The sequence below is a fragment of the Bidens hawaiensis genome, unplaced genomic scaffold (assembly GCF_021521415.1).
Source record: "Bidens hawaiensis isolate Kalapana, Puna unplaced genomic scaffold, B.hawaiensis_p1.1 tig00031839_1, whole genome shotgun sequence".
NCBI classification, from domain to species: Eukaryota; Viridiplantae; Streptophyta; class Magnoliopsida; order Asterales; family Asteraceae; genus Bidens; species Bidens hawaiensis.
In genome coordinates this window covers 107,548-121,005 of record NW_027495392.1, presented here as the reverse complement: position 1 = coordinate 121,005, position 13,458 = coordinate 107,548, and the positions used below count along the sequence as shown (strand labels likewise).

The 13,458-nt window shown below is 32.5% G+C and overlaps 2 protein-coding genes across 3 annotated transcripts; both read right to left on the bottom strand.

Annotated features, from left to right (window-relative positions):
* Positions 1-559: 559 nt before the first annotated feature.
* Positions 560-3,601, bottom strand: LOC143582672 (serine/threonine-protein phosphatase PP2A catalytic subunit-like). The gene is made up of 6 exons (XM_077065190.1): positions 3,293-3,601; positions 1,663-1,777; positions 1,323-1,431; positions 1,155-1,232; positions 881-1,072; positions 560-793 (listed from the first exon to the last, which is right to left on the bottom strand). The coding sequence occupies exons 1-6, from the start codon at positions 3,543-3,545 to the stop codon at positions 620-622; spliced, it is 921 nt and encodes a 306-aa protein (XP_076921305.1). The 5' UTR covers positions 3,546-3,601; the 3' UTR covers positions 560-619.
* A 4,136-nt stretch (positions 3,602-7,737) lies between these two features.
* LOC143582675 (transcription factor bHLH79-like) lies at positions 7,738-11,487 on the bottom strand. 2 transcript variants are annotated; one of them, XM_077065192.1, is made up of 6 exons: positions 11,141-11,487; positions 9,601-9,807; positions 9,449-9,514; positions 9,291-9,359; positions 9,107-9,187; positions 7,738-8,151 (listed from the first exon to the last, which is right to left on the bottom strand). In XM_077065192.1, the coding sequence occupies exons 1-6, from the start codon at positions 11,435-11,437 to the stop codon at positions 8,026-8,028; spliced, it is 846 nt and encodes a 281-aa protein (XP_076921307.1). In that variant the 5' UTR covers positions 11,438-11,487; the 3' UTR covers positions 7,738-8,025. The 2 variants fall into 2 exon arrangements, with proteins under 2 accessions (XP_076921307.1, XP_076921306.1); XM_077065191.1 differs by having other exon boundaries at positions 7,738-8,163; positions 9,116-9,187.
* Between the last annotated feature and the right edge of the window lie 1,971 nt (positions 11,488-13,458).

Below are 13,458 nucleotides of genomic sequence, written 5' to 3'. Positions count from 1 at the left end.
AGCTAGGCTACTCGAGATCAGATAGATAAAAAGCTTGAAAGGAGCCAAGCTGTATCGAGCCCAAGCCTCATATAGAGATCGTTTAGTTATCGAGCCCGAGCTCGAGCCTTGTATGGGAAGATCGTTTAGGCTCATCAAGCCTAACAATTCTAGTGTGTTTTTTTTTTTAAATTTAAACTCTTTTAGACTTGTAACTTAGGGTAAAGCTTTGGCTCACTTAAAGTACTACACACGCCACACTAGCTTGAACCGAGCCAAGGATCGTTTTGAGGTTTTTCTCTATATATAAAAATAATTTCAAATACATATAATGCAACTAGTAAATAACAAATGATCTAAGCCCAAGCTTAAAAGAACAAGTCACAAGCAGAGCTCAAGTCTTAAAAAAAGAGCTTGAAATTACCCGGCCTCAAGTTCAAGCTTTCGTAAGTCATATTGAGACCAAAAGTACAATATCAAGTGAACTGAGACCAAAAGTTTAACATACAATATCAAGTGAAACAACAAACAATCATTCAATTTGTCTTTGAATTTGCAAGAAATAAGGTACTCTTCTAACAAAAGAAAATTATAACAACATAAATAAGATGCAAAGGTCATATTAATATCAAACACAAATTTACAAAAAGTAATCTGGAGTTCTTCTTGCAACGTCGGGCTCAACTTGACGAGGGGCCGGATCAAACTGTAAGAAATTCTGGTCCATATTCTCTCCAACCTCAAGTATCGCAGCCATGTTCCCGCATCTATAGCAGTAGTTTGGTGCACTAAATATTGTTACAACATTATTCTCCTGCAAATTAAAATAAAATGTTATGTTTCAGAAAAAGGATATGTAAACAAATAGTTACAACTTAAATAGATAAATGTTATTACAAACCTGAGACCAATTGTAGCCTTCCATGACGAGCTGATGAGCCCGAGAAATAAGACTGAGCCCATTTGTATGGTTAAATTGGGCAGCTATATCCTGCCCGAATGTGTAACCCGCTCCACGAGGAGAGATCCCCCAACCGCATCGGTCATCAGGGTCAGACCACAAGAGGTCACACATTGGCCCCTCATGAGGAACCTAAATTAGATCAAAACATTACGATAGATCATAGAATCACGCATGGTGTCACTAAAACGGTTGCACGTATTAAAGTTCAAACCTCTTGTATGCGATCTAAAGCACGAATGTTATCTAGTGTATCCAAAGATGGAGACAAGCCACCATGCAGACAGAAAATCTGCGATCAGAATAATATTATTACATAAACAATGTTTTTATAAGACTTCAAGCTAAAAAAAGGCAAGATAGATAATATGGCGTTCTGAACCTGACTCTCGATTAGGGCGGTGAGAGGTAGATAATCGAAAAGATCAGTAAAATGTTTCCATACATTTGCATTTCCATACTTCCTTAAACATTCATCGTAAAATCCATACCTGAAAGGAGATGTTAAGATTAGGGGAGATAATATTGCTAATGGTTCATAAACTGTAACTTAAGATAAACTGATAAACATAACCGTGCAATTTATAGTGGGAATTATGATGCAAAGACATCAGTGATTGACATGCTTATTACCAAAGATATGGATCTTGACAACTGAATATTGACACAAAGTATACTTTCTGGTTATAATAGAAGTGAAAGGTAAGGAGCAGAGATCTCACACTTGAGTTATTTGCCGGCTCTCATGGTTTCCTCTAAGAATGGTAATCCTATCTCTATAACGAACCTTCAGCGCCACAAGAAGTGTGACAGTCTCCACCGAGTAATAACCTCGATCTGCATGAATTAGATCAAAACATAACTAATCAGGTTCAACCACAAATCGTCAATATCTACAGTCTACTACATTTATTTAGCTCATAACACACTCAACAACTAACCAGATTCAACCACATATCCTCAGTTACCAGCAATTTCACTTACATAAGCCACAATACTCAATCAAACTTAACCTAATTAACATTCAGCAATATCCACTACATTTAATGTTTTCATACCAAGTACCAATACTGTATCGGTAACGTCATGGTACTAACAGAACACAGCTGGCACCAGTTACCGTCTTCGTTTTTCATATTTTCAGTATCAATACCAATTGGTTTTGCTATTTTCAACGGTACCAATACTAATCGTTATCAAACCAATAAAATCCATACAAGATTCCGTTAACACTTTCACTCATTTTCAGTATGAAAACTTTTCGACACCGTGCCAGTTTGGTACAACATTTTATTAGATCATAACACACTCAACAGCTAACCAGATTTAGCCACAACTCCTCAATTACCAGCAATTTCATTTACATAAGCCATAATACTTACTCAAACTTAACCTAAATAAACATTCAGCAATATCTACAACACTTAATCAGATCACAACATACTCAATAGGGGTGTGCGTGGTGCGGTTTGATGCGGTTTTGGGCTAAAACCAAAACTTCGGTTTCAGTTTTTGCCAATTGAGCTTTAAAACTTTTGGCCGAAATAATGAATTTAGGTCTAAATTGTTTTGTTAAATGTTAACTAATAGAATATTATACATTTGGGCAAAAGTATTTGAGTTTCATATTTGTTAAATTCTTTGTAAATTACTTAAAATAAAAAATTAATAAATAAATTAAAATCTAGAAATTCGGTTCAGTTTGGTTTTTCATTCTTTCTTACATACAAAACCAAAACCGAACCGTTAGTTCGATTTTCACAAAAGCATAAATCTAAACCTTCGGTTTTTATTTCGGTTCGATTTGGATTTTTTGGTTTTTTAAAACCAAAAAATTCAAACCGATAAAACCAAACCAAAACAAAAACCAGTGGTTTAGATTACATAAAACAAATAAATAACTAAAAATTCGGTTCAATTCGGTTTTTTCCGGTTTTTATCACACGCAAAACCAAAACCGATCCTTTACTTCTGTTTTCACAAAAGCATAATTCCAAACCGTCGTTTTTGTTTCGGTCCGGTTTGGATTTTTAAGTTTTTCAGTTTTGGTCAAATTTTTTGGTTTCTTGCACACCCCTAATACTCGACAACTAACCAGATTCAACCACACAGGGAAAGTTAACGTACAAATGGTAACTGTGAGAATCAAGTAGTGTAGTTATATATACAAGTAGTGTAATAATGTAATTACGTCGTATTGTAATTACACTACACTATAATTACACTATGTTGTATATACAACTACACTACTTGATTCTTACCGTTAACACGTTAATTTAATTTGTACGTTAACTACGTAACCAAACTTAACCTAATCAACATCTAATTTCAAAACCACAAACCACTACTAACCAACATAATCTCCCATAAACAAGTAATTAGTATCCGGAGCACTTCCTCCGATCCGAAACAACTCCAACAAATCATGAAACTGTCCATGAATATCACCACAAACTGTCACCGGACACTTCACCGGCTGCACATTCCACTCCTCCACTAATATCGTCCGCGCCTGCTCACACAACACCTTCACCTCTGCCTCCGCCAACGGCTTGCAGTCCATCAGCTGCGAGATCTGACGGTCCAGATCCGATTGCAACGGCATGCTTGGATAATAATAATAATAATAATAATAATATAGTTGTGAGGATCTGGTCGGAAGTCCGCCGGAGAGTCGCCGGAGAAGCAGGTCAAGGCTCGGTCATGGCTGCCGGCGGCGGAGATATTTTCTAGGGTTTTGGAGAGAGTGTTTTTATATTATTGGGGGGTAGTTAAACTGGTTAATATTTTCGATTTGGTCCTTGTAGTTTTTGTATCTTTACGAATTATGGAATTATGGTTTTCGTTTCTGCGGTTTGTTTGCGGCTGATATTTAAGTTTAAGATTTGTTGTTTCGGTTTCTAGAGTTTCAGTTCATTGCAATTTGACGATTTGTGTATCCATCTCATTAACATATTTTGGATTGAAATAAGAAAAATTCTAAAAATAAGCGTTTATGAAAACAACTTTCAAGTTTGAGGTTTCATTTGCAAGAAATTCCGAAAACAGCACAAGAGTTTTTGTGGAACCAATTAATATTTTTGATGCAGTCCTTGTAGTTTTTGTAAGTTTACTCTACAGTCAAATAAATAATAAACAAGCTAAATTTGAAGATCTTCCCATACGACGACTAGTTTACCCAGTTTACACTTCCTACACGAGTAGTTTATCAGTATTTAACTTGTCGTGACTAGTTTAGCCTTACAATCTACTCGTCGCGACTAAAGGACTTATTAATTACTTGTGGGCGTTGATTATGATGCATGAAACTAATTTGGTCGTAACGAGTAAATGATTAGTGAACGTGCTCGTTACGGTTTGTTTAATGGCACATGTCAAGTTTTAATTGGTTCTACAAACTACTTGTCACGAGTAGTTTATAATACATATTTTTGAATTTTTTTGCAAATGGCACCTAAAACTTGAAATTTGTTTTTATAAACGCTTATTTTCGGAATTTTTCCATTGAAATAACAAATTTTAACAAACCACGGGGATGAAAATACTAGATTTTAATAAACTACATGGACATAACTTGCAATGAAAATGACACTCTACGGACAGAAATAGAAAATTTTAAACATTTGGGCTGAAATAGAAAATTTTGAAAAAACTAGATAGACGAAAATCATAGGAGTGGAAATAACAAATTAACTTATGGACTAAAATAATGAATTTGGGTAAACTATAAGGACGAAAACTATAGTTTTCACTTTACACATTATGCACAAGGTTATTTTAATTATTTTTGACGTGTAAGTAGTCATTATGAAACATAATTGTAAGACTTATGTGTGCGATTTATAAATTATTGCTCACACTAATTAGTAATTACTGTCTTTATAGTTATTTTCTAATTCCGATACTTTTTACCTAAGAATGTATTTTTTAAGATTTATGTTACTTTATAAACATTTTTGAAATGTAATTATCCTATAATATAGGGTGAGCAAAAACCGAGACGTAACAGTAAACCAAACCGTTAATCGAAATTAACCATAACCAAACAAATATGATGGTTATGGTTAAGTGAATTTGATTAACTAATCATTCGGGCATGGTTATGATTGATGGGTCTTAGTTAACCAACTTTAACCATAACCGAACGAGCATAGTATGTTTGTCGTTTTCCAAATTTTGTACCTCTATTTTCATTTTTTGTACCTACAATTTAGCTTCGAACATTTAAATTTATGTTGTACATATATCTATAACATAGCTTGGAACACCGCACTAACCTTTGAAACCTCATATATTTGAGTTTCAAACACCATAACGGAATCATTTTTGACTGTAACAAATGAAAAACTAATTAAAACAATACGTTGTACAATTAACCTTACCGAACCATACATTCTTTACACACACTATTCATGTAAGAGCATTCACATCACATCACATCACATCATTCATCTCCAGCTATATAATTACACTAAAAAACACTACATTTTCCCTCTCATATACAATTAAATAATAATTTTTTACATCTTTATCATTATCTTTTCTATTTCCTCCACTCACAACCACTTTCAAATATATTAAAAAATAATAGGAGGATGAACAGTGATTCTCCAAATTTACTCAAAATTTACCCATCTCTTTAAATTTTCTCTCTCCCTTACTCACAAACACTTACCATTCTTTAAATTTTTTTGAGATTTTCTCTCACAAATATTTTAGAGGACCTGATATGAATGCTCTAATACTATCTACTTATCTAGTAAATATTTACAATCTAGTAAATCTAACAAATCATATTTATTCACTTTTCTATTGTAACTCATGTCCTTAACTCAACGTAGCACTAAATCAACTACTTTATCTTATATCACTCCACCTTACCTTAAGGAAGTTGTTTAACCCCCCTTATCTCTCTTTATTTAATATAAATTGATTCTTAAATTATTTATGTTTATAGAATTTTTAAATCCGTTATTATTTAACCCACATTGCATTTAACACCCCTTAACCTATAAAAAGAACAGCATGTCACTTGTTAACCCATGCCAACTTACGCCATGTGTGCTAAGGTATACCCTATGCCTAACTGATCTCTTGTCAATGTTATCATTTGACGTCAGAGCATTCACGTCATACCCATCAAATTATGTGAGTGGAGTTTTTATAATGTGGGAAGTGGTTTAGAGGTGTTGTGAGTGAATGAGAGAGAAATGCAGTGATTTTTCTGTGTATTTGAAAAATTATTGTTCACACCATATAATTTTTCAATATATTTTGAGAGTAGTTGTGAGTGAAGGAAATAGAAATGTTAATGATAAAGGTATAAAATTTGTTTTATTTAACTTAAAGAAGATAGAAAATATATTGATTTTTATTGTAGTTTTTACTCTAGAGAGAGAAAATTGGATATGATCATTTTAAATATATGTGTTAACAGAAAAAATTAGTTATGTTTCAAAATAAATAAATAAATAAAATTAGAATGGCATTTTGTATATTTTTTTGGCTTTTGTGGGTTCCATAATAAAATAGAGAACAACATGTTACTTGTTAAAGATAATAAAATATATTTTATGTCACTCTTTGAAATGTGACATTTTGATTATATTCTCTACACATATTCATTAAAAAATTACATCATGTTTGTTTTATTTATCATTTGATGGAACACTTGTCTTTGCATGCTAATTATTTAGCCTTTTTAACTCATGTTGCTTTAGAATGATATCTACATGTATTCTGAGTTATCAGCCTAAAGGTTCATATTAAAACCACTTACGGATACCTGGTTTGGGCGATCCGGTTTTGACTTGCTTAGGCTTGAACCAAACAGGTTTAAGCAGATTCGGTTTTATGCATAACATGCTTCTAGCAATGAGTTTAAATAACCTACAACTCTTTTTATATAATTATCGAAGTACTGTATTTTGTATATCGTACGAAGATTTCAAATGAAAACGTATATAAAAAAAATATATAATATGGTCATAAAATACTATTCATAGATGATGACTTTACATGAAAAGTTATTTCTTTTGTTGTATTGTTAGACATGTTGTACAACATGAAAGAATGTCTATGCAATAAATAAATCAATTAATTATTAATTAATTTATAAAACATTAAAATTTTTTCATATTGTGACTTGTGACCATTCATTAAGTAACTAGTCAGATCACCATATATTTACAAAACTTCCATTAAATGCATTATATTGATATGTGGCTCTATCTCAAGTCTTAACACTTTAAAAAATCATTTTTTTATAAAACAAAATTATACATAATCATTTTCTTATAAAGCAAATTTGTGTATCAACTGATAATAATCTCACATTTAAAAATATATGTAAACGTTTCAATCTTTTGACTATATTTCTCTCAATGAACATCCGTTAAAAAAAACTTAATGTCATTAAATTTTTTATTTATGCGAATTTCAAACCGATGTTTTAAGGGTTTTGATCGGAAGAAGAATACGAGTCGACTGATGTAAAACTTATCTCGAAGTGACGAAACAATGTTCCAATTCAGAATTTCCAATTAACAAAAATCAAGCCATTTAAATCACCATTTCGGGATAAGTTTAATATCAATCAACTCGTATCTTTCTTCTGATCAAAAGCCCTAAAACATCGGTTTAAAATTCGGAAAAAAAAACCTTAACGACATTAAATGTTTTTTTAATGGAAGTCTACTGAGAGAAAAATAGTCGAAAAGTTAGATTATTTATTTTCCATTTACCTTTTATAAAAAAATTAAACCATGTGAAAGATATGAACTTGTTTCATCACCATGTTCAATAATGAAACTTTTTTCTGAATTAAACTAGTCCAGGTACACTTTATCTGTCAATAACATACATGTAACCTTGAAATGCAAATCTCTACACATGGTATATAGTACATAAAAACACTTTAAACATCAATAGTAGTTTCATTCTCATACAATTTTCTATATATATATAACACAAGTAATGCAATCACACTGGTCAATCAGTCAGTGCAACTGCCAGGGCTTATCTGATATCTAGTTGGCTAAAAATGCAGCACATGGTGGGCCGGCTGGTGCGGTACGGTCTGATGTTCATGTCATTCGCCCGCAGTTATTATTGCCTAACTGCATATGAAGCCATTCAGGTTGGGACTCATGTCCAAATGGTCTTGGGGTCTGTGAGCCGAATAAGAGCCCGGCTGCATCAAGCGGTTGTTGCTGTGGCCCAAGCTGCAAGGACAACATTTGTTATATGGTCAGATGTGTGTTTAAAGTGAATATTGTGACATGAGTTTCAGTATTTGACAAATAGCGATTAAATGGTTAGGATTAGTAGCCTAAACGAGCTAAGCCGCTCGTGAGTCGAGCCTAAACAAGCTCATGCCTAGAGATTGTTTAATAAATGAGTCCGAGCCAGAGCTTCACTTATCGATCTTTGAGCCACGAGCCTAAACGAGCCTATTATTTGTATAATTTTTATTTAGTGTATTGAATATATCAATTGTAATATGTAATAACAATTATTATGTATAAAAATTGAAACAACTAAATAATTTATATTATGTTACATATAAAAATTATAATTTAGATACATATATAAAATAATTAAAAATATATATATAAATTATAAATAATAAACAAGTCTATCGAGCTCTAGTATGTTAGACGAGCCGGGCTCAAGCCTAGTCGAACGCAGGCCTGACTCGACTCGTTTTCACCCCTACTTACTAGTAGTCATTAAGAAAATTAATTGTTGAGATGAATAAAAATTTAAGGTAATAATCTTAACAAATATTGTTAAATTAATGCACATTTAAACACACCCCTTAAGAAGGATTATGGATTCATTTTAAGCGTAATTCGACGATTTGGATCTCAATTACCATTTAAAAAAACTCTAATCACAAGTTTTTTAGAAATAGTTTTCAGTTTGATGAGCAAGATTTAGCAATAAATTCTGAATAGATAAAGTCATCAACAAAAAAATCCTTCAAGGGTTGGCACGGTGGTAAGCGTCTGATTCCCCTCTAGCAGAGGTCTCAGGGATGCATCCGGCTTCCACTAGTTTCCTGCCTTAACCCCTTGAAGGCCACATGTCCTACTGTTAGCAGGGTCTTGGTGGGGCCCGCTTTACATAACTGTTTCTCAAACCGACCAAAAAAAGTTGACAAACAAAACTTACATCTTTATTAGGAAACCCTTCTACAGGCAAGGCCATCCTGGTATTTACAGCTTCTAGCTTCATCGACAAGAACTATAACATAAAAATAAAAATAAATAAATAAAACATATGGTATGGTGTCAAATTCTTCGGTAATCATCATAAGAACTTCGGTTAACTTAATAACAAAAATTACCTCAACTTGATGTTGCAAAGATTGGATGTAATTAATTATTTCATCAAGAACAAGTGCTTTTCCTATAACCTAACATTAACAATACCAAAATGACGAAATCAATCGTCTTTACTACAATTCTCACAAAAACACTAATCAAACCATTTTATTATACACACCTTGTTGCATCCCGGGACCAAATCTTGCAAGATTTTCATTCTTTCACTTATCTTTTCTCTCCTAGCCTGAAATTCATAAGGATATTATAAATAAATCAAGATCAAGATTGGATTTTTTTTTATTTTTTTTTTAAGTGCAAGAAAAGTATTACTCTCTCGGCAAGACTGTGTCTATCAGTGGCTTCACCTCTTCTTGCTCTAACATGAATATAGTCTTTAGATGGTTCAGAAGGTTTATTAGTTTGGCCTGATGCAGGACCTTTGCTAGCTGACCCTGAACTCATTTCTTGATCTGTTTTCGAACCACCTGACTCGTCTTTCGAACCCGATGCCTTCATTTTCTTACCATTCAATCTATTCTGCAAATTAGTAATCACAATTTAACGATAGATCTTCACAAAAGACAAATCAATTTTTAAATCTTTAAACAAGATTCTGAATATTTACATCAAAAACTGAAGACCATATTTATGCTCAGAAATTAATATTGACCCAAGGGATTTTTAAAATAACCAAATCAATCAAACATAAATCTTCGCAAAAACATAATCAATTTCAAATTTTCAAAAACATTTTGAATGTTTACATTAAAAACTAAAGAACCCTAACTCATGCTCAAAATTTAAAATTGACCCAAGTGAATTCAACAAATCAAACTATAATAACTTCAATTTCAAATTTGTGGATTTAATTTCTATCTTTCAATACCAAAATCAAAAACTGAAGAACACGCATAAGGGTACAATTGAGAACCCTAATTCATAAAGACTAAAATTGACACAAGGATATTATCCAAATCAAACTAAAATACCTTCAATTTCAAATTTGGGTGCTCAATTTCAATCTTTAACACCTAAATCAAAAAAGAGGGTTTTTTTTAATTACCAAATCAATCAATTCTGCAAATTAGTAAATCACATAAGATGATCAATTTCAAATCTTTACATCAAAAACTCCAGAACGCACACAAGGGTCCAATTAGAAACCCTAAATTGCACTCAAAAACAAAAATTGACACAAGGGTATTCAACAAATCAAACTAAAACACCTTCAATTTCAAATATGAGTACTCAATTTCAATCTTTAACACCTAAATTAAAGGAGGGGGGGGGGGGGGGGTTAGTTACCAAATCAATCTATTCTGCAAATTAATAATCATAAAAAGATGGTCAATTTCAAAAAAATAAACAAGATTTTAAATTTAAATCCAAAATTCAAGAACACAAATAAGGGTCCAATATTTATACTCAAAAACTAAAATTGACACAAGGGTATCAACAAATCAAACCAAAACACCTTCAATTTCAAATATGTGTACTCAATTTCATTTTTTTAAACAAGATTTTGAATCTTTACATCAAAAACTCAAGAACCCTAACTCATGCTCAAAAAATAAAAATTGACACAAGGGTATTCAACAAATCAAACTAAAAGACCTTCAATTTCAAATATGGGTACTTAATTTCAATCTTTTAATACCTAAATTAATAAAAGGGTTTTCAAGATTTTGAATCTTTGCATCAAAAACTCAAGAACACACATAATGAAATGGTCCAATGTTTGTACTCAAAAATTAAAAATTGACACAAGGGTATTCACCAAATCAAACCAAAACACCTTCAATTTCAAATATAAGTATCCAATTTCAATCTTTAACACCTAAATCAAAAAGGGTATTTTTTAATTAATTACCAAATCAATCGCACTACTAGTAGACACAATCTTCGAAGACTCATCTTCATAATTAATATCCTTCCGCTTCCGTGCACCACCACCACCACTGTACTCCGTCACCGTCGATTCATCATCACGAGTATTATTATTAATATTATTATTATTATTCGGGTCACCAATTTGACCAATTAGGGTTCCCATTTTAAGCCCTAAATCTTCAATTCGACCGCCATTGAACGGCCAGATCCCGGTTAAAGTATAAGATGATGGATTGGCTGCTGAGAATGAGGCTTCATTGATTATTGGTGGATCCATTGATATCAAGATATAGATAGATATACACACAATGTGTATGTATGTATATATGTGTGTGAGTTTATGAATTGGATTGAAGAGTTAAAAATGGGTTTTTTGATGTGGGTTTTAAGTGGGTTGGTTTCAAGATTCGGGTTTATTATGTTATATTAATATAATAATGAGATGTTTGATTTATAGCCATTTGTTTGTGTAATTAATTACAGTGTAATGTTAATGGTGGAAGATGATGATGATGATGATGATGATGATGATGGTGAAGTGTACTGTGCTTATGGTGCATTTTAAACAAGCTTAATTAAATGCCTAACAAAAACTTTTTATCCCAGTCATTTGTAATGGTTAATGCCGTCCGCTTTTCATCACGTTGTTACCGTTATCACTCTTTTTTAAGGTCGGTGAGTATACACTGTTTCGGATCAGTGAGGGGTTCTACGTAGCACCTAAATTTGAGAATGACATCATTTGAATACCACACGTCTATATACTAGCTAATGCATGAAACGAGGAGAATCATCGTGCTCATTTAGGTCATTCCCACTGGTCTCGGTCTAATCCAATCAGTTTTTTTCTTTTCTTTTTATTTATTTATATTATTAAATAATGGAATGGTACGGAATGGTACAAAATGAAAAGAATGACCCATACAGCTGTATGAAGGGTGTTGTTGAATAATGAATGTATATTTGACGTGGCGTATACATGTAGAATGAAGGGGATGGTTTAAATGAATCATACCATTTAGCCTAATAAAAAGTTTGTGTAATGGTTAGTGCATTTAATGTCTGTTAAAACATTATCATTTCAAGCCGCATAGAACTTTATTGTGGAAACATTCATGATCATGTATGTGTGTGTTTGTGAGTATATGTTGTAAAGATTCATTGTCCTGTCTGCTTAATCATCTGCAGATGCAGACTTCAACACAAGACTTGAGCCACATGCCAGCTAGATCCGGATGATGGTAGTTCACCCTTGTTGACTTGTTGTTGGTGCTATATTCTATAATGTGTGTATTTGATGAGTTTAGTTTTTGATAACTTTTTGATAAGTGTGTTTTATTAACACCTTTGGATTTCAACAATTCAAATTGTAATCTATTGGTATATAATACTTTGTATCGCCAATGTGACTAATATTGCCAAAGAGCAATTTTACGAAAAGGAATTTCAACCATCGCTAATGAACTATTGACCGAGTTTCATTTTAATGGGAATGTTGTGAACTTTTTGGAACTTGTTCATTAGAGTGTGATTATTGAATTTTATGTTTGCTTTATGCTTTAAGTTTATCAATAACCCATTTATAAATGATGATATGACTATTTTAATAAAAAATTATGATGTTAGATTGTTGAAAAACTAATAATTATAATTTTGGTAATACAAAAGTTACCAAAAGAAAACTAATATTATACAACTAATATAGAACATGGAGTGCATTATCTTGTCACTTAACATATGTAAGCATTTGATTACTATTATTTAAGGTATGTAATTTAATAAAAATAAAGTGTAATGCAAGTAGAAGAAAAAAAGTACAAAATTTGGTAGAAGTAATGAAAAAGGGCCCTAAAATGTCGAATTGGTTCGTAACACAAACGAAAGATGATAAGATAAGGACCATTATTTGCCTAACTTTCCAATATCACCCTCCTTACTTGAAGTTGAACAAATGAGGTCACCATAAAGCCTAAATTCAATCATGCCCAAAATGGTAAATTCCTAGGCCTGTTCACGAGCCGAGCCGAGCCGAGCCCGAGCCAAGGCAAGCTCAAGCTCGGCTCGATAATCAATCGAGCTGGCTCGGCTCGAGCTCGAGCTCTTAATCGAGCTAAAAATTTGAGCTCAAGCTCGGCTCGGTTTTAATCAATCCGAGCTCGAGCTCTTAATTGAGCTAAAAATTTGAGCTCAAGCTCGGCTCGGTTTTAAATCGAGTCGGCTCGGTTTGGCTCGATTTGGCTCGAATTTACCTGTAATAATAAAAATTATATGCAATCATCAAACTAAACTAAATAGTAT